At 42.0% G+C, this 25,715-nt stretch overlaps 1 protein-coding gene across 3 annotated transcripts in view; it reads right to left on the bottom strand.

Annotated features, from left to right (window-relative positions):
• Positions 1–1,954: 1,954 nt before the first annotated feature.
• The window catches only part of MAP3K1 (mitogen-activated protein kinase kinase kinase 1), a 58,340-nt gene continuing 34,579 nt past the window's right edge, over positions 1,955–25,715 (bottom strand). For all 3 annotated transcript variants that reach the window (XM_077347155.1, XM_077347154.1, XM_077347156.1), the window contains exons 5-20: positions 25,057–25,173; positions 24,170–24,318; positions 20,985–21,106; positions 19,772–19,853; positions 19,488–19,665; positions 18,210–18,500; positions 17,501–17,622; positions 15,126–15,217; positions 13,604–13,793; positions 12,159–13,410; positions 11,593–11,745; positions 10,298–10,460; positions 8,692–8,823; positions 7,654–7,796; positions 5,423–5,554; positions 1,955–5,158 (exon numbers count right to left, since the gene is read on the bottom strand). In XM_077347155.1, coding sequence (XP_077203270.1) covers positions 5,009–5,158; positions 5,423–5,554; positions 7,654–7,796; positions 8,692–8,823; positions 10,298–10,460; positions 11,593–11,745; positions 12,159–13,410; positions 13,604–13,793; positions 15,126–15,217; positions 17,501–17,622; positions 18,210–18,500; positions 19,488–19,665; positions 19,772–19,853; positions 20,985–21,106; positions 24,170–24,318; positions 25,057–25,173 — 3,468 coding nt within the window. In that variant the 3' untranslated portion in view covers positions 1,955–5,008. The remainder of the gene's footprint in view (positions 5,159–5,422; positions 5,555–7,653; positions 7,797–8,691; positions 8,824–10,297; positions 10,461–11,592; positions 11,746–12,158; positions 13,411–13,603; positions 13,794–15,125; positions 15,218–17,500; positions 17,623–18,209; positions 18,501–19,487; positions 19,666–19,771; positions 19,854–20,984; positions 21,107–24,169; positions 24,319–25,056; positions 25,174–25,715) is intronic.

Raw genomic sequence — 25,715 nt, 5'->3', positions numbered from 1 at the left:
AGATGGATTCATGGAGGGTGAGTCTGTCTGTTAATGGGCTACTAGTCATAAGGGGAACCTCCACATTCAGAGGCACTAAGCCTCTGAATCCCAGAGCCAGGAAGCAACATCAGGGGGAAGGCCTTGACCTCTGTTCTCAGTGGTTGGCTGGTTGGGACTGGTTGGCTTCTGTCTTAGGATGCTAGACTAAATGGACTATGGGTCTGATCCAGCAGGGCTTTTCTTGTGTTCCCTTTCCTTTTCAATAGCGTGATTTCTATAATGGATTTTGAGGTCAGAGGTAGCTAGGTCAGAAGAGAGCACAGAACTGCCAAAGAATGTGAAAAAAGTAAGCAGTAATACACTTCAAACCACCGCTGTGTGCTTTTAGATAGCAGCCTAAATAGCTCAGCCTAGCCTGATCTTGTGGATAAAAGACCACAAAGCAATATCAGGGTTGCTATGCTGTGGAATGCAATTGGGGGGGGGGAGGAGGGTCACCATCAATTGGTTATGACTTGATGCCACATTTCATCTGCTTATGTTATTTTACTGCCATCTTTTGGTATTTCCATGTAATGACATGGAAAGTCATATTACTATTCCCAGCTGTATCAGTCCCAACACTGGATACAAAGTTTTTGTTGGTTTACAAATATTTATGAGAATGGACTTTAAATAAGAACATAAGTAGACCCAGTGCAGGGGTAGTCAAACTGCGGCCCTCCAGATGTCCATGGACTACAATTCCCAGAAGCCCCTGCCAGCGAATGCTGGCAGGGGCTTCTGGGAATTGTAGTCCATGGACATCTGGAGGGCCGCAATTTGACTACCCCTGCCCTAGTGGATCAGACCAATGGTCCATCTAGTCCAGCAGCCTGTTTCACACAGCAGCCAACCAGTTGTCCAGGGACAGCTGCTAAACTGGGCATAGAGACCAACACCACCCCCTGATGCTCCTTGCCCAGCACTAGTGGTGGTCAGTGGCATTTAAAAGCTTTAAAAGCCTCTGCACTAATATGAACTGAGCTATGCACTGGGCTTCAGAAAAGGAAGAGGCACTAGAGACCGTGTTGCAAATTTACTTTAGTTACTGGAGTATATAAGAGAATTTCAGAAGGCAATTAGCTTGTGTTTCACAGATTGCAGCAAAGCTTTTGATTGTGTGAGTCATGAAAAGGTATGGTTGTGCATCAGAACAATCAGACACTGCGGCACACCAATAAAACAACCACTGCTCTGGGCAAAAGGCTACTGTTAGGACAGAATATGGAGAAATAGAATGGATTCCAACTAGTAAAGGGGTCAGGCAAGAATGTATTTATCTCTTCAATCGATATGCATAAGGAAAGCTGGATTAGATTTAGATGAAGGTGGAATGAAAACTAGTGGAAGGAATAAGCCCACTAAGGGGGGACGACGACCCAGTGTTTGTGATAAGTAGAATATGATAATAGTATCCACCAATATAGATGAGATGTCAACAGGTTATTCAATTGGTTCCTGACTGTTCCACATTCTTCCAAGTACCAGATGTCATTACACTGATAGTGTCCCAGTAGCCTCCTAAAGGGATGCCATTGCAGTGAGATAAGCAACAAGTGAGATAAGCAACAATTATTCTACATGCCAGGCTTTTCTAGTGTTTTGGGACAGCAATAAGTTAAATCTTCTGTGCTGTAACATTAAATGAGGGGACTTTTTGTCATCTTCTTGCTTTGTGGCTGGTGCATATCTGCCTGATATGGATTAAACTGCATCCTTTCTTGTGCTTAGCCTAATTCTAAGTATGAACTATACACTGCTAAGTAACAATATAGTAGAGGGATTATCGACAGGCATTTTTCAAGCTGCAAAAAACACAAAAGGTGAATGCTTGCAGAAAACACGTGCAAGCTTGCTAGGACAGATACCACAAAATGTATGTGTGCGTGAATGCCAATAAGTGTTCCGGGTTATACATGATGATGACAGCTTTTGTCCAAAATCTTTTTATTTACTATAAAGACAAAACCACCAAAATAGGTACAAATTATACTATAAAATTGGTTCAACAGGGTAAAAACTTTTAATTAAAATATCTTGATATATTTAAAATAACAAAGGATATAATGAAGCCAAATTTTCTTAACCCAGAGATTTTTAAAATTTACTTGCACAGTAAGGTGCTAATAGAAGTTAGCCCTTAAGCCCCTGGAAGTCTTAGGAATCAGTCACATAGCAAATATAATTTCATTGTGAAAGTGAACTTTGGTAGAAGAAAATCTATAGGACACCTGAGGTAGTAGAAACTGGAATAAAACAGCAGTAGCGTTATTTACAACTTAGGTACCAAATAACATTAAGAACACAAAAATAATTACACAATACAATTTTCAGTCCAGCTTTGATCCAAAGAAAATAAAGATGACATCACATCTGCATTTAAAACACACCACAATTACTAGCAAGCTGAGGGAAATGCAAACAAACTCAAAACAATGGATTTAGACACTGAGAGGCAGTCTGAGTTTGATACGTGGTAGCATGGGGGTCTAAAAAGGTAATACTGATTAGCTGAGGTTCATCAGTTTATACAATTGACATTTTTTTTGTCAGAAATAGCATTGATCTGACAACTGATCTTCCAGTACATGAATTGGCAAGAGTGCATCCTTTAAAGCTTGCACACGAGAGACTTGGAAACAATCTGATGAGGATAATGAAAAACTCTAAACTGTCAAGAAACAAGTCAAATAACAAAAACAGAACTACCAAACTTCACATTTCAATTTTTGTTTTTAACTCTTCAAAGTCTGCCAATCTTCAAAAAGCATAAGGAATGTAACATTTCAAGAAGAAACACACATCCACATTTCATGGCATTGCTTTTAGTGAACGCTAGCAAGATCATTGCTGTAAACCTCTTGTTTTGATTCCAATTCGCAAGGCTGCACATTATCAATAATGCACAGTACTTTAGCTTATTAAGTTTGTCCTGAGTCTTTGAACATAACCAATTTCTGGTCAATAATTCAACTGGCTTCTGAAGAGTTAAAACACGAACAGTCATTTAACAAAGTTGATTGAAACACAAATCAGTACTTTATTTTTAAAAGACTCATTAAAAAGCAAAAGAACAGCTGCCATTTTCCTTCAGTATTCCATGCATCAGAATCTAAAAGCCCATAATTAAAATCATAACACACTCAATTGCGGGGGGGGGGGGGGGGAGAAGTAGTTTGCACTTTGTCACATTGTGTTAAAGGGTTTTCCCTCCCTCAAGTCCAAGCACATTTTTCCCCCCTGTAAATGTCTTCTTTATAAAGAATTAAGGTTTTGAATTTTTTTTAAAAAGCATACCCAATTATGTAAGAAGGCCTGGAAAGATTCTATTTTCCCCAAGGACTTTGAATTAATTTTTTAACGTAAAATTGGGAAATTTGGTGGAACACTGAAAAACCTCCTCAAGACAAGGTTTTAATCAAAATTTGTAAATGAACATTTTTATATAAGATCATCTACAGCACCAGTTAATTCCTACTGACGCTGTAGACAATCAACACCTTACTTCTCAGATGACAGAATTTTAGGCAGGTGCTCTAACATGGCAGAGGGCACAGCAGTTTGCAACACTTTTTTACAAGTGTTTGGTATACTTGCAGTTTTGCTTGTAGACAACTAAGGCATTTATACTTGCAAATTCAATAAATATTCCAATCAGTATGATTTTATGTGCTAACTGAATTAACAAATGAGACATTTTATGTTACAGCAATAAGATAAGTTTCAGTGTGATAAGAAAGTATTGCATATCTTTCAATTCACCCCCCCCCCCAATTTCAATTTTCCCCAAAACCTGGGGGAGAAGACCCCAGTGTTCTTTTCCTCATGGCTTCAACATTTCTGGAAACGTCCATATAATTGTGACTGTAAACTAATGATGTATGGTAGAAGGAAAACAGCAGGCAAAACAGTATCAAGAGTGGACATTTATGCAGTGCTAAACAGAGTAAGACTGGATTAAAGCTTTGTCTCCCAAAGGCTGACAACAGTGGCAGCTGGGTGGCAGCAGGCTTGACATATGAAACTTCTTTACAGTTTTACCGAAATTTTTTTTTTTACATGAAAAAGGCTCAAATACCTAACAGTTAATTGACTCGTGGTTACATGTCCTGTTATTCAAAGTAACTGAGTGGTCTCCTTTCACACCTTCCAACATCGCGATTAAAAACACTGACTCAATGACAGCATTTTATTTCAGATTTTCACATCAATCTGTATCACAGTCTCTTAGAACAACAAGCTATCCAGCAACGTTTTCAGCTTGAACCTTGTTCTAGCTATTCTGGATATGTTTTTAGAAGTCGGTTTTCCCTGAATGTGAAACAAAGGAAAAAATGAAAGCACAGAACCGCAACTTCAACGGAGAAGTTACAAGGCTAGCAAGTAAATGAATGCACAGTGAACCACAACTGCCATCGTCAGTGACCCTTAGGAAGGCAAAAATGTGGCTTCAAAACAGTCCAAAGTTTCTTTCTCCATATACATGTACACTGGATATTTTTCGTGACCAGTGATGTAACAAATAAAATTGGGTTGCTGAACCAAAACTGCTGATGCATGCATGGTGTGAAATGGAACAACAACTGTGGTTTTTCCAATGGCTCCTGAGCCCTTCAGCTGCTAATATTGCTGAAAAAGTGCTCTAAATTTTTTTCTTTAAATTAAAAATTGCCTCTCCACTAAATAATCATGCAGATTTAAAAGAGGAATTGCTTTCCTGTCACCAAGAGCCAGATCTTTGAGAAAGGCACAGTTTACATATTTTTGCACAATTTGTGAAACGCTGCATACTGAGCTTAGGTAGAGATCTCGATTTGTCAGTCACATACTTAAGTACAGGTCCTCCGCTGACCTCAAGTCCTCAAAAGGTATAATTAAGGCCAGCTGAGCAGTCGCCACATACTGCTGTGCAAGCGGCACGGGAAGACCAGCATTGTTCTCGGTTCAGTAGCATCATGTTCAGTGTATCGCCACTTTTACAGATCTACCACGTAGTGCGGAAGACAGGGTGTTTCAGCAACTCCCTTGCCGGGGGTCTGTCCTGAGGCTGAAGCTCCAAACACCGAAGCGCCACATCTCTTAAACCCGGAGACAGATGTGATGGGATTGATGGAGCTGTAGTTGCACTGGCAATCTGCACACAGGACATAAAACAAATAAATAATACAGCTGACTAGTGGAAATATTTCTGTCTTCTTGTAAGTTGAAACGTACCTCTTTAACTTGGCACAGTTTCTCAATGTAAAACCACCATACAAACTTCTGCTCTATGTTTTTTTTTTTTTTAGAAGTGAAGACAAAGTCTACATCGATTTTTTTTCCTGCTTGTTTCCATTTGTGAGGGGTCAAAAGGGAAGCTCCCAGTGGATTTCTCCCATTAAGGTATAACCAACCATACCTTGAATATCAAAGCAAGATGGTTGGAATGTTTCTCAGCGTTCCAGGGGGGTTTAGCACATGCCATTTCTATAACAGCACAACCAACGCTCCACACATCACAGCTCCTACCATACTGCTGGCCTCTCAGTACCTAAAGGAAAGAGAGAAAGCTTTGATTTCTCTTAATTCTTTGCAACAACACAGCACATATTGTCAGAAGCCCCGTGCAACGCTATCAATTTAACAAATATTACTGAGAACTATTTAAAATGTTGTCTGGAAAAAGTGCTCCCAGAAAAAGTTCCATGAGATGCAGAGCACGTTTATGTTTGCAGATACAGCAAAATGACTTGGAAGAAATACTCCCTAACATGCCTCAAGCCACGTCCTTTGCTTGGGGTTAAACAATTCCCTAGGCTCCCCAAACAGGCTGAATTATCTTTATTTTTGCATTCATTTGCCATCATTACATATTTTTATTCTGCATATATTGCATGTGTTTAATAAATCGCATTTTGCATATTTAAAGTTTATGTCTGCATCCACTGAAATTAAAAGCTATTTTCAATATGAAAGTTAGCTGTCTCGAAAATTTCAACAAGGATCTCCTGGCCACAATAATATATCTTAAAAAGGAGAATGGGCATTCGGTGGTCCTGAGGCAACTTATCACTCATATCAATTTCGGTAGTTCTTTGCCTTGAGAAACCGCTTGGTGACACTGGTCGTATTCGAACAACCTCAGAAGTAAAGCTCCCCAAATCAACAAATCCAGGAATACTTCTATCTTTTGAATATTATGAACTGTTTTGATTGCTCGCCTGTAACTATTGCCCTTTATTCAAGGGTTCCTGGACACCATGGTCCAGGTAATTAGCTAGCCAAGTCATTATTTGTGGTAAATCTTTTATTTTTATTTATGTTAAGACTAGAAGATTTCTATAGCACCCCTTTTGGGGTTACCAACTCAGGGCAGTTTACAACATAAAACTATAAATGACCTAACTACAGTCAAGAATAAAAACAATGAAAACAAATTTATTTTATATTCCCATCAGTTATGGGTTTTAGTTTCTGCCTCCCCATCTCCCATTCAGGGGGTGGATTACTTTAGGGAGGGCCCATAGGATCGTATCGTTTTCCATCATTCACTAGCCCCAACCAAAAACCTTGCAGAAGTGCTGTGTTTAGCAGACCCTTGAAAACTGAGAAAGTTCCTGTAGGGCCTACAGCTTTTCCGGGAACTCATTCCACCAGGTAGGGGCCAGAACTGAAAAGGCCCTGGCCCTGGTTGAGGCCAGACATAGGTCTCTAGAGATCACCAGTAGATTCATATTGGCACTTTTTTTTTGGGGGGGGGAGTACAGTCAGCTAGGTGGCCCCTCAGGTATGCTGGACCTAGATAGCAAATGGCCTTGAAGGTAGGACCTTGAACTTGATCCAAAATTCAACTGGGAGCCAGTGCAGTTGCCCAAGAACAGGCCAAATGTGGGCCTTCCAAGATGTTCTTGTGAGGATCCGTGCCACTGCATTCTGGACCAGTTACAGTTTCTGGGATAAGGCCAGTTACAGAAGTCTAGCCTGGTATAAAATGCTAGTTGAGCTACTCTAGTGATCTGAGCCTCCATAGACAGGGAGGAATCAAGATTCACACCTAAATTCCTAGCAGACGATGTTGCAGTTAACTGCACATCATCTAGGCGAGGTAAGTGCACTTCCTTTCCTGGTCCTTTCTAACCCATCCACAGGATCCCTATCAATTTATCTGCCATCTCTGTCACTTCTGAGTGCTATGAAGTAGAGAAATAGCCATTCCCAAACTCTTGAAAAGGTTCCCATCAAGTGACCTGTTTGGCTAACCATCCACATAAGACTAAGGCATGACCCAAAGAGGAGAATAGAGGGGGAACAAGGTTGAATGTTGAGCAATTTCCTTAGCTATAGATTACTGCCCCCAAGAGCCTACTATTGAAAAAGAACTGAATAGACTACATCAGCAAAGCACAGGATACTGGTGCTGGCTTATATTGCCAAGATGCCTTTTCAGCATGAGAGAAAACAGAAGAGACAAATGGTGCTAGCACTATGGTAGGAACATGCTTCTGTAGTTAACGTAGCAAAGGATTGTGGAATCTTTTAAACCTATAAAGCATTTACACAAGTTATACAACTGTTTGCACTGCTGCAGCAGCTTTTAAAGCATAGGACAAAAATAAGTCACCTTCCCAAGTTGAAGAAGTGAACTCTTACCTCAGGTGCCATAAATGCAATGGTCCCCAACAACTGTCCTTGGAACTCTCCAGCACCTGTTCCTTTAGACGCCAATCTAGCTGCAGCTCCAAAATCAGCAATTCTTAACCTATGACCTGTACTGTCAATTAGCAAGTTGGCACCTGTAAATTGCATGAAAAATGCAACCACTTAGTACTCTTTGCACATTTCCCTCACATATTACTTACTACGTATGCATCTGATACAGAGACAGAACCCCAAAGATCAGAGCCTTCAGGGAGGGTGATATATAAATATAATAAAATAAAATAAATAAAATAAATATTTTTGTTTCCACAATAGCTCTTCCCTAAGAGTTCAGGCAACACGCACAGACCTCCAATATATTAAGCACACACTCTATTCTGTCAAGTGAGGGATTTTTCCTTTATATAAATATAGGTGACATACAACTTTTGTATATAATTTTGTATATAATAATTGTATATAATTGTATATAATTTGGCTCCTCCACCAGGTATTTGCCTGAGACCATCAACAGGTCCCCCCTCAGACACCCCTCCATGGCCTGAACCAGTCTGTCCTCACTGGGGGCCTTGGCTGGGTTCTGTTCCTGTTGTATTGTTTATGATCACTAAAATTGCATTAATGGATTGTTATTGTATTTGTTTATGTTATGTATTAATTTGTTCCATGTATCCCGCATGTTGTATGTAAACTGCCCTGAGCCATATGGAAGGGCGGTATAGAAATCAAACAAACAAACAAACAAATAAATAAATGTAATGAGTACAGTAGATTATGCTTTAGTTTGGAGACTGACTATTTAAAGCTTTATGAGAGGACACAAATTTGTTCTCACACAGAGGAAGCAAATCAGTTCGAGCATCTGAGTAGGCCATACTTGTTTTGGGTAGAATGCCAGAACTTATTTCACAAATATCTACCTGGCAAGGTTTCTCACTAAAAATGAGAGGGCTGCAGATCAAGTGGTTCCCCAACTGCTGGGAAACTGTCTTTAAGTCTCTTCCAGTTGTTAGTAAATATTGTTCCTACCTTTCACATCTCGGTGAATGATTTGATTTTCATGAAGGTAAGCAAGGCCACGAAGCAGCTGTTCTGTGTAGTTTGTAACTACAGACTCTTTGAAGGCTCCATATTTACTTAACAAATGAGCAACAGATCCCCCTGGAAGATAACAAGGTATTTTTGTAAGCCTTATGAAGAGAATCCAATCTAGCTGTGACTGAGGCTACAAAGTAACCTATGCCCCTCAAAGAGCTCTACGCTCCGCCACTACCAACTGGCTAATGATCCCTGGCTAATGAGAGCCAGTTTGGTGTAGTGGTTAGGAGTGCGGACTTCTAATCTGGCATGCCAGGTTCGATTCTGTGCTCCCCCACATGCAGCCAGCTGGGTGACCTTGGGCTCGCCACGGCACTGATAAAACTGTTCTGATCGAGCAGTGATATCAGCGCTCTCTCAGCTTCACCCACCCCACAGGGTGTCTGTTGTGGGGAGAGGAAAGGGAAGGCGACTGTAAGCCGCTTTGAGCCTCCTTCGGGTAGGGAAAAGCGGCATATAAGAACCAACTCTTCTTCTTCTTCTGGCCCTAAAGAAGCCCACCTGTTTTCGACCAGGGCCAGAGCCTTCTCTTTCCTGGCCCCCACCTGGTGGAATGAGCTCCCAGAGGAGATCAGGACCCTGACAGAGCTAAAACAGTTCCTACAGGGCCTGCAAAAGGGAATTCTTCCATCAGGCATTTGGTTGAGGCCGAGTGGAACTGGCAACATTTACAGGGTCCCTGCTCCATCCCTCCTAGAAACCCATTAATGTGTTTGGTCCCTGGACCTGTTTGCACTGTTATAGTTACCTCTGTTACAGTTATTATTGTTAATTATTACTGTTGTAGTTATCTATATATTGTGGAAAATCTAAGTTCCTTGTATCATTTCTACGTTCTATGTAAGCATCAGGGGAGGGCGGTATATAAATATAATAAATAAATATCTTCCATATCTCTCAGCATTCTTATTCCTCTTCCTCATTCCCATGAGTTTGACACGTGCCCCCCCTAGTAAAACCAAGTGTACCTGACTAGATATAATCCCCCCTACAAATGAGAGGGTTGCAGGTGAAATGTCTCTTGTCAGCTGAGGAATTGACTATAAGGCTTAAAAGTGCAAGACTGCTTATGCCCAGATACAGACCTGTCAGTTGTGGGTTCTCTTGAATTATTAGTACCAACCCCCCCCCCCCCATCAATCCTTGTCTGTTAGAGGCAGGTCTTTCTAATCACATAAAGAGATGGAGGAGAGAGGATCTGACTATTGTGTGTCACAGGTTCCCCTAAACCAGGGATAGTCAACCTGTGGTCCTCCAGATGTTCACGGACTACAATTCCCATGAGCCCCTGCCAGCGTTTGCTGGCAGGGGCTCATGGGAATTGTAGTCCGTGAACATCTGGAGGACCACAGGTTGACTACCCCTGCCCTAAACCATTCCATTTCCATTATCTTCTCACGAATCTCCCAATTTTGTCTCTTTAATCCATGTACCACTAGAATGAGCAAAGTGGTTCAGAGGAAGGCTGAGAATGACAAGACATGCAAAATACACACAAAATACATGCAAGGAAGCTGAGAAGCTGAGATATACATACCTGCCATCCATTCTATAAAGAGATTGTAGTTGCTCTTTTCACATGTAGCACCCAACATTCGGATGATATTAGGGTGGTTCAGATGACTCATCATTCTTATCTCCTCCCTCAAGGCTTCTACCACCTCTTCCTGCTCTGATGATGTATTCCTGACATAGGTCACCTGTTTTGCACAAAACTTGGTCAGGTTTCACCTTCAACGATTCCTTAACTACAGTCAAGAAGCTTAATGCTTAGAAATAAATTTCATTCCAGCAGCCCAAATAATGATGGGTACAGTGGCTGCTGAAGCCAGATGCCTTGCTGAGCAGTAGATGGAAGAGGCTGGACTCATGGACCTTTCTCTGTCCATTATGTCATTCTTTCTGCCCGCCTATATACTGGATGCTCACTGTTCCTACTGGCTCCTTCACATCTCTCCCAAAACAAGTTTTCTTGGTTCTGTAGGAACAGGGACTCCTTTCTTGTTTCTTTTAGACCAGGGTTTCGTGAAACCCTGGGGTTTCTGGACGGCCTGGAAGGGTTTCGGGTGATATGACCAAATATAGTCATGTTGACCCACCCCTCCCAAACCGGCAAATGATAGACCTGGAGGGCATAAGAAGGGGAGGAGCCCCAGGTGGACGTGTACACAGCTATGCTTCCTAACCATATTATGCGCTTCTGGGGTTTCTCGAAACCTGAAAAATGTTTAAGGGTTTCTTAACAGCAAGAAGGTTGGGAAAGGCTGTTTTAAACAGATAATTACAGATAATATAACACATGTTTTTCTGACGTGTGTTATAGGTAAAACATTTTCTTTACACTTCTTTACATCGCCACCCTCATCTATGCCGGAAAAAGTGCCCACCATCAAATGTACGTACAAAGAAATGAAGTCATCACAAGTAACATGGCGTATATTTTGTCTTAAATGCCTGTGAAGAAAAACAACCCCTTTGTTTTTGAAGTTGTTCTGATAAGTTGCAAACCCTTTGCCCTTCTTACATCCTGAGCTCCGCAGAGCAGCACATGCTGAGTAAGAGTGATCTTTCTAGAGATCACATGCAGACTACAGCAACTAGGATCAAACACACTCCTTAGGGCTGACAGTGCCAGTCACATTAAAGCTCCTTTGAAGGCGGCAAGAAGCTGAACCGCACAAGCACAGCGGTCAATAGAATGAGCACTTTCACAGGTCCTCAACATATGCCTCATTTTTTTAAAACGCAAGTTCAAAACTTTTACACTTATATACTCCCATCCCATTTTCCATGAATTCAATGCTTCAAAAGGATTCAGACAATAACATCTACCTGTTTCACTGCCATTAGTGTCCCCGTTCCGACATCCTGAGCTTGATAGCATGAAGAAAAGGCACCAAGACCAATTTGTTGACCTTTAAGCCACTCTACGTCTTCCCTGTAATGGTGCTTCGCTTTGGTATGCCCAGGCAGGGTCTCTGGGGTCTACAAAGGAAACCATTAGTTGGACAATAAGCTCAGAATATCTGTGTGACTTTTTCTTCATTAGTAATGACAGAAAATGGTTAGCAATTTTTTTTTTTTAAACAGGACTTTCACTTCCCAGGGTTCACAGCACAGCGACTGCATTCTCGGAGTGTGACAGGAAACCTGCCCTGCTTTAACACTTTCAGAACTTCAGATGCACCCTTGCATAACAAAAATCAAGAGTATTCCTATTCACTCAACATAAATTACACATTACCTATCAGTGGCTTCCCCAAGATCCTTTTAAGTACCTTAAATTCAGACAGGGAGCTGACCTGCTCTATGTAAAGAGCACCATTTCTAAAGGCAGTTTCCTACATGTCCAAACAGGACTTACTCAAGGAGTCCACAACAAAGATCAGTTTACTCACATCCTGCTGAATGATGATGATATCTTCACCATTTTCAACCTGCAGCTGAGGAACGACGGGGAGTGCATCTTGAGAGGCCGACATGGCCATAGCGATCGCTAAAGCTTCCTCCTCTTCCGCTTCCATCTTTTCCTTGCATTTCTGATTGTGATTCACGTCGTCTTTGTACGTGTCGTCGTTTTCTGCTCGTTCCGGAGACAGAACCGCCACTTCAGACTTGAACGTGACTGTCCCGTCGCTTGTGGGCATGGATGCCTCAAGTAAGTCCTCCATACTGGAGTTGAGCTCAGTATTAAGATCCAGTTGACGTTTTTCTTCTACGGGGGTGAAAACAGTCTCTTCGCTCGGGATAACCGCACTACTATCACAAGGCGATATCTCGTTTAAGTTAAGAGTCATGTTGTTTTTGGAGGCTTCTCCGGGTTTGTTCAGGTCGCACGTCGTAGGCCGAGATGGCTTCGGCCGGTGTATGTGACTGAAAGGCAGAGGCCTGGCCTGTGTGAAGACTGGGGAAAGTTTTTCCGATTCTTTATTTTCAACACAGTTCCTCTGAATTTGGAGAGACAGCTTCCGTTGTGTTTGGGGAGAATTAGAGGGCAGTTTGCAGGGAACAAATCCCTGAGGTCTGAGTTTAGAAAGTTCTGCTCCTGCTGATACGGGTGGAGCAGTTTGGGAAGGCAGAGTTGGGAATGCTGACTGGGAATGACAGGGTGAAAGCGAAGAGTTCAAGCATTGACTATGGGGTCTACATTTTGTCTGAATGGTTGGTTTTGGTTGCTCCAGAGTTCCTGAAGAAATGGGAAGACCTAATGAAATGCCAGCCACTGCATCAGACATGTCCTCTGAACTGGCACTAGGTTGTTTATCACCTAAACCTTTCCCAATTTTCCCTGAAAACTGGATTGTGTTATTGGGAGTATTGCTCTCTGTAGACTCTGGGGAGTTATCGGGAACTGGAGGCTGTGCAAAGTCACGCCTGCATTCACCAGAATGCATGTTCTCCATTCCAAGCTGGATGGCTTCTGCTATTTCCATTTCATCAGCTATGGCCATCAGCCGCCGACGCATTCTTGTGTGATGTGTTGAGCTTGTCATGCTCAACATTTCTAACAGTTTTACAAACACCTGGGGTACTCTTGCAACCATTCTGGCAGAACTTAAAAATACTCTTCGCGACAGTTTGCCAACCATCGAGTGGGAATTGTCGATGGACTGCAGAGCAAAGTTCAACAGCGACAGCAGCTTTTTGTACCTAGCGGCAAACACAAAACATAATTGATTACCACTCTTCCGTCTCCAAAAGGAGCATACTGCTTAACATTTACAGCAACAAGTCAGCATGAGCAAAGCCCATCAATGGTTTTTTAACATGAAATGACCTAAGATTTGACACTAGGTAAAACAAGGTTTCAACAACAACAACCAGGATTTTACTGAAGCAGTACCTGTCAACTACGGTGTCTGCCTGTAAAACATCCCCACTGATAATGTGGGGATAAAATTCGCCAGGAAACTCCAAAAGCAGCCTGTCAATAAGACAAAGACGCCCAAGAAGTGCTTGCCAGTTGTTCGATTCAGGTTGTGTTCCAAGGATGCAATTTAAAATGAAATCAATGCCACCTATACCAATGGGCCCTACAAAAAATGAAATTAACAGTGAGAGTTATTCGCAGTCCCAAACAGATTGCCTTGCATGAATTCTGAACAGGCTGCTTCCTATACCAGGTGAACCCATGATTTCTTATGGTTACACAGTTTTTAGATTTTTCCAGAATGCCCAGCTAGCTGTTTCAGCCACGCTAAACATTTCCATACCCTTTGAAAGCCATACTATCAACCCCTTGTGATATTTAGTGGGCATTATGCTGCAGTTGCCAGGGGTGATGCCATGGCTGCAGCCCATGTGACCCTACAGCAGGGGCATTTGTTCATTTCCCAACCTCTGTGAATTTTCTTTAGGAAACAGCGCAGTAAAGCCACTGTTTTGCTGGCAGCCAATGCATTCTGTCTTAGATGCCCTCAGGATGGTGCTGACAGCTGTATCGCAGACATTCACCTTCTTCATTTATTATTGTATCAAGGATTCAGTCATTGAATTCTCTGATACCCTGTGAGATTTTTCTTCATAAAATGCAAAAAAAGCTTCCAATATGATCAAATCTTGAACATGCTGGTATTTGGCACAGAGTTCCTTTATAAATTAAAATTACAGGTCACAAATTTTAATAACAATCAAATACATGACCATTAATTTGAACATCTCCTCCCTTTCAAACATTTGTATTAGATATGATCTAATACACTGTATTAAGAGCCTCTTGTGGCGCAGAGGTAAGGCAGCAGACATGCAGTCTGAAAGCTCTGCCCATGAGGCTAGGAGTTCGATCCCAGCAGCCGGCTTGATGTCAACTCAGCCTTCCATCCTTCCGAGGTCAGTAAAATGAGTACCCAGCTTGCTGGGGATTAAATGGTAATGACTGGGGAAGGCACTGGCAAGGCCACCCCGTATTGAGTCTGCCATGAAAACGCCAGAGGGGGTCACCCCAAGGGTCAGACACGACCCGGTGCTTGCACAGGGGATACCTTTACCTTTAATACACTGTATTAGATATAATCTAATACATTGTATACTTTGTTTGGGTTGTATCTAATACATTGTATTAGATACAACTCAAACAAAGTCCAAATTTGTAATTAATTGTTTTATGCCTATGCAAGATATTGTTGCTTTGTTCAGCACCTTGAGTCTATTTTAACAGTGTGATTTGATGTTCATGCTCATGTGTTTATCATCACCTTTCTCCATCTCCACATCAGCCCTGAAATTCAAATTACAGATAATCCACAGATGTGCACCTTCCCCACCCCTAAACACTAGGAGTTTCAATAGTGGTTTATAAATATATGAATATTTATTCTTATTTAATTTATGAATATATAAATAATCATGAAAACAAAAAGGCTTACCAGATTTAAACATTTCACTACCAACTGCCAGCATTCCTGCCTGGCCCTTACACATCTCCAGGAGGGTAGAAACTGAAAGCTGGCTTGTGCGACTAAAAAAAAAATCAAAAGTAAATTCTGTATTAGTTGAAATTTGTATTAAAGATGTTACTGCGTTTTGAAAGGCATTCTCAAAATAATAGGAGCATATTTTCATAAGTAACAGTATATTAGAGATAACATCTATTCATATGCCCCTAAATATACTTAGCAGTCTTAAGGAGTGTAAGACTCTACTATGTCTATTCGAGTCAGTAGGATGTAACTCTGGCTTAGGACAGAACTTAAGAGTAATTCTTATTCCTGGCAGAGAACTTTGCACAGTGCAGCCATACATATGGAACTGTGCACACACAGGAAGAACAACAGACCTCCAAAATCTCTATAAAAGCATATAGCATTCACTTTGTTTCTTTTAACTGGTAGCTGCCATCATCTTGTTGCACCTGTTTTCTTTGCTGTCACAACCACTGAGACAGGCAGAAGTCATATTTCCCTTGACGGTCTTCAACAGGCCTTATTTCATGCCTCCAAACAGAGGATAGTGAAGGCTGGATAAGTGTTCTGATGCCTCAACTCAAAAGACCTCCCAAGTTTCAACGTATGGAAGGAAGGTGCCCCTATTCTCCATTATTTCCAATGGAGAGAAAAATCTACAAAAAAGCAGAGATTGATGTTAAACCAGAGAATCTCTGCAGCTGAATCTGAAGGGGGGGGGCATTTTTGTTGAACCAGTACCACTGTGGCAATGCCAGCTCAACAAATTCAAAAGGGTGTGTGTGTCCGTCCAAGCTCAGCACATCCAATGCATGTACAGAATGCAAATCAAGTGTCCAGAAAACCCCAGTGCCTTTCTTTTTTTTCCTCCTTTAAAAAGATTGAAAACATGGGAGCACCTGCTTTGGGAGCTCTGTACATGCATTGGTTCTGCTGGGCTTAGAAACCCCTCCTTCAATTTCTTTTGCAAAGACCTTTTGGTTTGACGTCAGCCTTGTTTTGTTTTTTGCTGTTTTCCCCCCCACCATTGGAAACAATGGGGGATGGGGGTACCTTTTGGGGGGCCCATAGAATTGGCCCCACTGGTCCAATCTTTTGAAACTGTGGGGGAGGGGGGAGGTGAGGAGAGGTACCAGAAGGAATGCTGAAATTTTGGTGCCTCCCATTGACTATAATAGTCCCATAGGATATAATAGACCTGAACAAATTTGGGATTTCCAAAAAAAGCCCAAATTTGCATACCAAACCCGTACTGGAATTTGTTTTTTTTTTTTTAAGGGATTCCTGAGTTGTGGTGGGTCCAAAATATCTGAATCTGAAAAATCTCCCCCCTCCCCCAAATTGTGTGAACACCCCTAACAATGACTAGTCCTCAACCCAGAAATTTGTTCTTAGCCTAAGGTGTTATCTACTATTAACTCCATACAGTTTGCCCACTTTTTCCGTAGATGGCTGGCTTGGCTTTGGTGGCAATTTCAGATGTACCTAAAGGAGGATGGTGATTAATAAGCCAATTATGTAGACTGGATAACTTTATAGGATCCATATGGTACTACAGAGTGAGGTCTTGAGTATACTTAAGTCACTGGACTCGCTGTTGCTGAATGCTACTTGAGATTTCACCTTCCAGAACCGATGCCACAAATGTAATGCCAGAAAAACACCCTTCTGAAACTTCTGATTTTTGAAACATCATGTGATAATATTGGAAGATTAGAATTCATATTTCTTTCAATTGTTCTCTGGAGCTGTGACTTTGTTTTAATATGTTGCTCTGGCATTGGCAGCACAGGCATTTCCAGGCAACTTACAGCCCTCTGCTGTTTGGTTCTGAACTTAAGTGTCTGGTGCCCTCTAGAACAGGGGTAGTCAATCTGTGGTCCTCCAGATGTCCATGGACTACAATTCCCATGAGCCCCTGCCAGCAAATGGACATCTGGAGGACCACAGGTTGACTACCCCTGCTCTAGAAGACAGTTACGAATCTAAAATTTGTTCTTGTGGCAGGAAAGCAGGCCAGGGAATTGCTCAGGCTCTCCATGAGGAGGAAAAGTATGCAATTCTCAGAAGAATATCCCACTTTGGAACCTTTGGATAACACATTATTTGTATTCACTTATGGGTCACCTTCTAAATCTAGCTATACCAAAGTGCTGTGTATACTTATTTTGCCATATTCTACCAATTTTTACATTTCTAGAACTTGTACTGGAACAGCATGCATTTCAACCACTGGACTAAACAACTCTCAAGGGTATTTGTTGCTAACGTTTCAAAGGGGGGAAAGCACATTTCAATAATCAATAAACACATATAAGATCACTAGGCCAAAACCATACCTGTTTGCATCCGCACATTTCACCAGTATAGTCTCTATAACTGGCTTTAGAAGCAGCTGCAGCTTTGCCCTTTCTGTTAGGCTATGACACGGTGTATATACCAGCATGGCTCTTAATGTTTTCTAAGAAACAAGAACAAAAAACTGTTTTTGAAATGACAATCCATGAAAGGAAACTCCGTATAAATCCCAGTATAACAGAATGGATTGGTCAAGTTCGGACAATTCCATTGTTCTGTAGATGCACGAAATGGAATTGTCAGGAGGAAACAAATGAAACAGGGTTGTCATTTATTGCACTGGTTATTGTTCATGTTATCAGTGTTTAATATTTTTGCATTGTGTTCTATTTTTGCTAGAAAATGAATCATTTCTGTACAATTTTTGTTATCCATTCTGCACTATTTATAGTGTGTCATGTTTCATACTGGTTTTTATTGTGTTGCTTTTGAATTTTGTAATCTGCCTTGAGTCGCGGCTAAAAAGCTGGCCACAAATAAAATATAGTCTGTTGCAAAAAGAACCCTGCTCAACCCCCCCCCCCAAAAAAAAGTGCACAGTGAGTTGCAGAACAACAAATCTTCCCCCTTTGTTTTTCAGAGCATTTGAGGGTCATTTTGCTATAATTAAACCCACAACTCAACCACCACCTGCTCAACCTACACAAATACTTTTGGAATTTTGTTATTAGAGAAGAGTGAACTACTTACTAAAGCAGCAACATACACTTTGTAGACAGGATCAGCACAGACCATGGAAAGGACACTGCAGCAGGACTCCACGACAACGTCTCCTGAGATACTGGTCTGCATCGACCCGCTAGCTGCTCCTACAGTTCCAGCACTTGTGGTGTTCCCACTGTTGCTCCCAGAATTTCCAGTGCTTTCCCCATTAGCCAATAACAGAGCACCACTAACATCATGGGAAAGGCGTCTAAGGGCCATCTCACGTATATTCCAGTTTCGAGAAAACAAGCAGCCAACTAGTTCTGTCCCAAATACCTTTAAAAAAAATCACATAGCTTAAGCTGATGGCAAGCACACTGTGAGCTCAAGCACATGAAATGAAAACCACAATGTCCCACTGAGGTTCTGCAAGGGCAGTATCACACTCCTCCTGCATGCCAGAAACCACATAAACATTCTTTCTTTTTAAATTTAATATCATGACACTTAATATGTCTTTGAAGTTTGAATGCAGTGGATATGTTACAAGTGTCAAGTTTTTCCCCCCATTCACTGTTAGGCATAATACACAGCGTTAAGTCCAATGAGGTCCACTTGTCTAGGGTTCTTTCCCCTCCCCTTTTTATAAAGGTTTTGACAGATGTCTTTTGGTGGACACAGTATATACAGACAGAATGTAGTGATGTATAAAGAACATGAACTCTTAAACACCTCCTTAAGGAACTGAAATATAGACATATAACTCCTATTTGCTTGAATTTATAGAGACCCAAATTCAACATCTCTGAAAAAAAATTCAGGCCATATCCTAGGAGTGATATTTAACCTGAGAGAAGATGTGGAGATTTGGACATATGGTTCCACCCTGAAGTTATGGGGATGCTAGCCAGGGGCCACACAGATGCTGCCATGACACAAATACGGAACAAAGACAGCGTTCACAGTGAAAAGGCAGCCATAAAGTCCAAACCCCAGGCACTTGCAGAACTAAACAGCAAATACAAATCCATATTCATATTTATTAGTGAAAGGGCATAATGCTAAGAAAATAGCAGCAGCACAAACTATTTAGTGCTCTTTCAACTACAGTGTGTACAAAACACTGAGCTGCCACAGCTTTAGAAGTATGGTCATTCATTTACTGTGCAAACAGCAATGCTACACTCACTCTAGCAAAATATAAATTAGTCTGTCCCAGGGAAAGTCATCAGCCTGGCATTCCTACCTATCGAAACACAAAAGGAATTCTGAACATCTCAAAGAACCATAACAGGTAATATGTGTTTTATAAATTTAATATACCTGAATCCATGGTTCTGCTAACTCCTTATAGGCCGAAGGAATTTGCTGAACCCCGTAATGAGTAAGGTTGAAATTACTATCTTGACTCCTCCTCGGTGAGCCAGCTGTGGGCTGTGGAGACTGAGGCTGGACCACACGAAGAACCGAAGGAGAATCAATAGGACTTGGCAACTCATGACTATAAGTGAACACAAAATACAACATTTATAAGTAAGATATTGTATCCACTTAGTTCAATGCCTATAAATGGAAAACCCCAAACACTGAGTAAAACAAAACCTTACCTATAGAAATCATGAGATCTCCATTTAGACCTACAAAGAGGACATATAAGAGGCTCCCTGTTTCTTCTGCATTCCTCTGCCCCTAAAACAGATGCAACACACAGAGAATTATGGAAGTTTGTGTCTGGGTAAATGTATCAACTTGCAATAGTAACACTATCACCCTTTTCTTCAAATGGAGAAACATTCAGTGTTCTCTGGGTGCATGGAAAGACGAGAATGAGAATCTCCTACTAATGTATCAAGGACTGACATAAACACAACTAAAATCAAGGCTGCAGGTACTCCCCCCCACAAAAAAAAGGCTAATACTTCCTACCTACCTTAGCTGGATAGAAGCTTAACATCTTGCCCTCCCTATCGATGGAGACCCACATCACAGGAGTAATCCGCATGGTGTTTTACCATCATTGGCAAGCAAGGCTACTAGCGCCCTACCTGCCCTCGGACTGTCTGGCCACAGCGATTCATGCAATGGTCACCTCTAGACTAGACTTCTGTAGCTCATTCTATGTGGGCCTACCCTTGTCCTTGACCTGGAAATTGCAGCTGGTACAGAATGCAGCTGCTAGAGTCCTCACAGGTACATCTTCGAAGGCCCATATCCAGCTGGTGCTGAGGCAGCTGTACTGGTTACCAGTTGTAGCCTGGATCAGGTTCAAGGTCTTGGTTTTAACCTTTAAGGCCATCTGTGGCTTGGGCTCCACCTATCTGAGGGACCGCTTATCTCCTTATGCCCCCTACAGGGCTATTCACTCTGAGGGTTCTAATTTGTTGGTGATCCCTGGCCCAAGGGAAGTGCCTCAACCAGGGCTGAGACCTTTTCGGTATAGGTTCCGACCTGGTGGAATGAACTCCTGGAAGAGCTAAGGGCCCTGACAGAGCTGTCAAAGTTCCACAGAGCTTGTAAAATGGAGCTCTTCCGCTAGGTATTTGGTTGAGACCAGAGCCGGGAAGACCAAGGGCCCCTCCTCAGGCAGCACTAGAACATCAACAAATTCCATTCCCCTGAGGTGGACGGTTGTCTGGGCAGGTGTGTGTGTGTGTGTGTGTGGGGGGGTAATTTGCCGCTCATCTTTTGTTGGGTTGTGTAGTTTTAATGGGGGGTTTTATTCACACATATTCATTTTTTAAAGATGCCAGTTTACATATCAGTGAAGCTCAATGGTTCCTGCTCAATGCAAGCAAGCAACAAGTAACATCATTGACTTACATATCGACATGCAATGGTGGTGAAGCTTGTTTCTGCAACCATCTTCACAGACAGTCAAGCTCTCTTCATCCAGCATGCCTAGCAAGCAAATGGGGCACATTTGTTCTTCTTCATCTTTGATACTATTAAAGGAGAGCGAGAGAGAGTACAAAGGGCTGTAATCCTTTCAACTATTTTCATCCTGCTTCTCTTCCTTTTGAGCATCCATTTGTACTCCAGGTATATACAAAATAAAGTTGAGAAATAATATGAAACCATTTTTCATTGAACCCATTACGCATAGTGTAAATTGAATGCAGACCACTTGGCTGGCTTTGACAGATCAGAATTCAGTGATTATTTTGAGTCAAATCCTGGATTCATAAGAAGAGACCTGCTAGGTTAAGCCATAGTCTGGCATCCTGTCTCACACGATGGTCAACCAGCCCCTGATGTTGCCTTGCCATTGATAGAGGCTTACTGCCTATGAATGCAGAGGTTTCCTTTTAGTCACTATGGCTAGTTGCCCCTGATAAACGCATCTTCCATGAATATTTCTAATCTCCCTTTAAAGGAATAGATTTCTGTGGTCATTACTACAAACTCTGGCAGCGAACTCCATATTTCAATCATTAATTGAGTAGATCTTTTTGTCCATTCTGAAACTACTGGCCATCAATTTCATTGGAGGCCTCCAAGTTCTATCATTTTGTAGAAAGGAGAAGTTCTCTCCTTTCACTCTCTCTATACTGTGTATAAATCCTCTATTCATGTCTGTCTTAGTCATCTCTTTTCTGGAATAAAAAGTCCCCGACTCCTCAGCCTTTCCTCACAGGAAATAAACTTCAACACCTGAATTATCTTTTGGTGCCCTCTTCTGTACTCCTTCCAGCTCCGCAACGCTCTTTCTGAGATATGATGACCAGAACAGCACACTGCATTCCAAATAAGGCCAAATCATAATTCTATACACTGGCATTATAATATCGGCTGTTTCGTTTTCAATCCCTTCCCGAATAATCCCCAGCTGTTGCACATTGAACTGATATTTTCATTGAGCTACCTATTTTCCTCTCAGTTGAAGCAAGTGTGTACTTAAAGTTGGGATTTTTTAAATCCAAAAACCATAGTTTAGTTTAGCTACAGTTTCCTACTATGAACTGAGCCTACATGTATATGTTTGTTATAAAAAACAGTTTTTATACCCCACTTTTCGCTACCTGGAGGAGTCTCAAAGCAGCTGACAATCACCTTGCCTTCCTCTCCCCACGACAGACAGATACCCTGTGAGGTAAGTGGAGCTAAGAGGATTCTGATAACTTTGACTAGCTCACAGTCACCTAGTTGGCGGCATATGGAGTAGAGCAGGGGTAGTTAACCTGTGGTCCTCCAGATGTCCATGGACTACATTTCCCATGAGCCCCTGCCAGCGCTTGCTGGCAGGGGCTCATGGGAAATGTAGTCCATGGACATCTGGAGGACCACAGGTTGACTACACCTGGAGTAGAGAATCAAACCTGGTTCCCTAGATTAGAAGCTGCCACTCTTAACCACTACATCAAGGTGGATCTTGGCACAGTGGCAAGCTCCCACTGAAAACATAGAACTTGAGCTACTGCTACTTTATTCTGTTCTACAAATCATTACGACACAGATGCAAGTTCCTGGGTCTCCAGGGGTCCGTAGCCCAAGGTAACAAGTCAACCCCCAGAAGACACAGAAATATTATTGCAGATTTCAATATAATTGTTTTAAAAGCTAAAACGAATACACTAGAAAATGCCATGCATCAGGGATAGACGAATGAATGAAGAAGCCACAGAATTTTTATCTTATATTTCAATCCAATGCAGAAGCTGGGAAGCCAATATATATCTTCTATACACAAGCATGAGATCTTTATGTACAAAAAAGTCTAATGTGAGAAATGGTTACTTTCCAAAACCACCTGCGATATCAAGACAAACTATGACATTTCGTAAGCCAACAATAACCAAGTCTGTTGGAATCCTTGATGCCACTTTGTCCCCCCAATATTTGCCCAGAAGTCATAACTGTCTTCTGACATACAAGTGTGCCTCCTCTTGAATAAGCACCTTTATGAGTGCTCCACAGCAATGAACTTGGATGCTTAGGCACAACATTAATATAAACTCTAATGTTTACATGATACCTATAAAGTCCTAAAGAGAACATGAATTGCTCCGTTTGTTACAAATTAGAAGCAACATGCATTTTACTTGCGAATGAAACTATGGGCCATACCTTGTTTAAAATCTGTCAAGGCAGCTGATGCCAAATAAAAAATGGAGGGAGGGGAGAGGTAGAGTCAGTCCTCTGGCTGCTTGTTGGCCATCCCTGATAAATGCAACCCTCTGATAATCGACCAGGAATATCCTAACCATTGGTCCTATAAATAAAAGAAAGGCCCGGACACCACCCCTGTCCGGGTCAGTGGGCCAATCCGGATGTTCCTAGCAAAGCTGGGCATGTTTGGATTGGGCCAGCCCCTGGAGCGCCTGCCTCCAGGGGCCAGCCGTGCTACCCTGACACTACGCGGGCCCTCCGGCAAGGAGGCCATGCGGCTGGGAAGGCAAAGCCTCACTGGGACGGCAGGGGGCCGTGGATGGCTTCATCGCAGCCCGCAGAGTACACCTGGCACCTCGTAGAGGGTGTTCTCTGCGGGCTGTGGGGAAGCCGCTCCCTCCTGGGGGCTCTCCACGGACTTTCCGGGGCAAGGAGCCCCTCTCTGGAGAAGCGCCTGGTGGTTAGGGGGCCTCTCCGCAGCCTCCTTGCCCTGGGAAGTCCTTCCTCCTTGTTGCAGACACAGCAAGAGGCCTTCCCGGGGCAAGGAGCCCCTCTCCGTCAGAGCGCCCGGTGTGGGGAGGGCCTCTCCATGGCCTCCTTGCCCCAGGAACACCTTCCGCCTAAAGTGTCTGTTAATTCCTAGCACATTCTGATTAAAAAAAAAAACACTTGAGAAACACAGTTATTTTGCAAGCTTAACTACTCAGAAAATTAAATAAAACATTATTTTCTCAAGTATCTGGCAAAAAATATTACCAGAACCTCTGTAATGGAAGATGTCTTGTACATGAAGAAAAATTCAGCATGACAAATGAAAGTTGACCTTATAATCTGGAACTCAGATTTTTCACAATAGCTCTAAGTAGAATTGCACTACTTTCTTTAGTAAAAGTACTAACCTGTTTTCTGAACTAGATGTAGACGTACTAGATGATGACAATGTATGAGAATTGGACATGCGTGATACAAACTTCTGGATGGTGTTACGAGAGGGGGCTTTGATCCTTGAGCTACGCCTACAGTGATATTTCTGGAACAAACTCTCAACCTAACATTGGAAAAAAACATTAATGTCTCATTTAAAGTAGAAAATTTACTTTCAGTTTAGCCTACTGCTACATAATATATGTAAAATTAGTGGATGGGATCCTACAAGAGGAAATACAAAGACACAATGTGGTTTTTTTCTCCCTTCCCCCAAAAGCCTCAGAGACCTCCATAATATTGACACGGTTGGTTTCAGGGGTATCACAGACAAAAAAACCCACAAGACGGAGGGCAACAGTAAGGAGAGAAATTGTATCCAGGAAGGGCAGTATACTCATGATCCACAATACTCAAGCCAATGAGAGATATCAATTTTAAAAAAAGAGAGAGAAAGAGAGAGAGAGAGAGAGAGAGAGAGAGAGAGAAAGAGAGAGAGAGAGAGAGAGAGAGAGAGAGAGAGAGAGAGAGCCTCTGTTCAAAGAACATCAGTTAAATATGTGGACATGGATCCTTGAATCTCAATGAGATCCACACTGGACTAACATCATGCCCTACATCAATGCTGCTGTATGCATCTCTCTAAACTACTAGTAGGGATGACAGAAAAGGGAAAGCTCATTTTAAGAATGATGAGAATATAATCTAATACCTGTCCATTGTAGAAGTCTGTTACTATTAACAGGGATGTTAAAAGGAACATGGCAAGCAAAAGGCAGAACTCTTACTAATTTAGAAGTCTAACAATTTCATCAGCTTTCAGGAAACTGAAAGCATAATAGCCATGACAGAATGGCCCTACCTCAAAGTTCTTCAAGGTCTTTCTCCAAAGCATTGGATCTGAAGGTTCAAGTTGAAACACTCGAAGCATAACAAACAGAAGATGAATACAAAATGTTCCACGACCACAACTGCAGGTCTGTAAGCACAAAGGTATTCATTGTATTACTTTGAATTTTTCACGCACTTCTCTTAGGAGCTAAAAACTGCTCTATCAAGAGTTCTTTTGATTATGCCTTAATAAAAAAAGAAACGATTACTATCAATGACTTCCTCCCAAAAAATTGTTTCCATAGCTATGAAGATTTTACATACAGCAAAGAATGCACATTTTCATATATCACCAACATAAGACTAACGAGGGCTCCTTATAACTTCAGTGATGCTTTGCTATGCCTACACACATACCCAAACAAATGAGAATTAGATAAACCAAGAGTATCTTCCAAGGGTGGCATCTCTCCTGTAGGATACTTTCCCTTTTAGGCTCTTCTGGAACCTACCCTACTATCTTTTAGGGCCCAGTCTAAAATGTATCTTTTTATCCACACGAGGGCCAGAACTTTTTCTGTCCTGGCCCCCACCTGGTGGAACGAGCTCCCTGAAGAGATCAGGGCCCTGTCCGAACTCCCAAAATTCCGCAGGGCCTGCAAAAGGGAGCTCTTCCACCAGGCATTCGGC

Source organism: Paroedura picta, chromosome 7, assembly GCF_049243985.1.
Source record: "Paroedura picta isolate Pp20150507F chromosome 7, Ppicta_v3.0, whole genome shotgun sequence".
Lineage (NCBI taxonomy): Eukaryota > Metazoa > Chordata > Lepidosauria > Squamata > Gekkonidae > Paroedura > Paroedura picta.
Note: the sequence above shows the minus strand (reverse complement) of the source record. Positions and strands in the feature narration are given on the sequence as shown.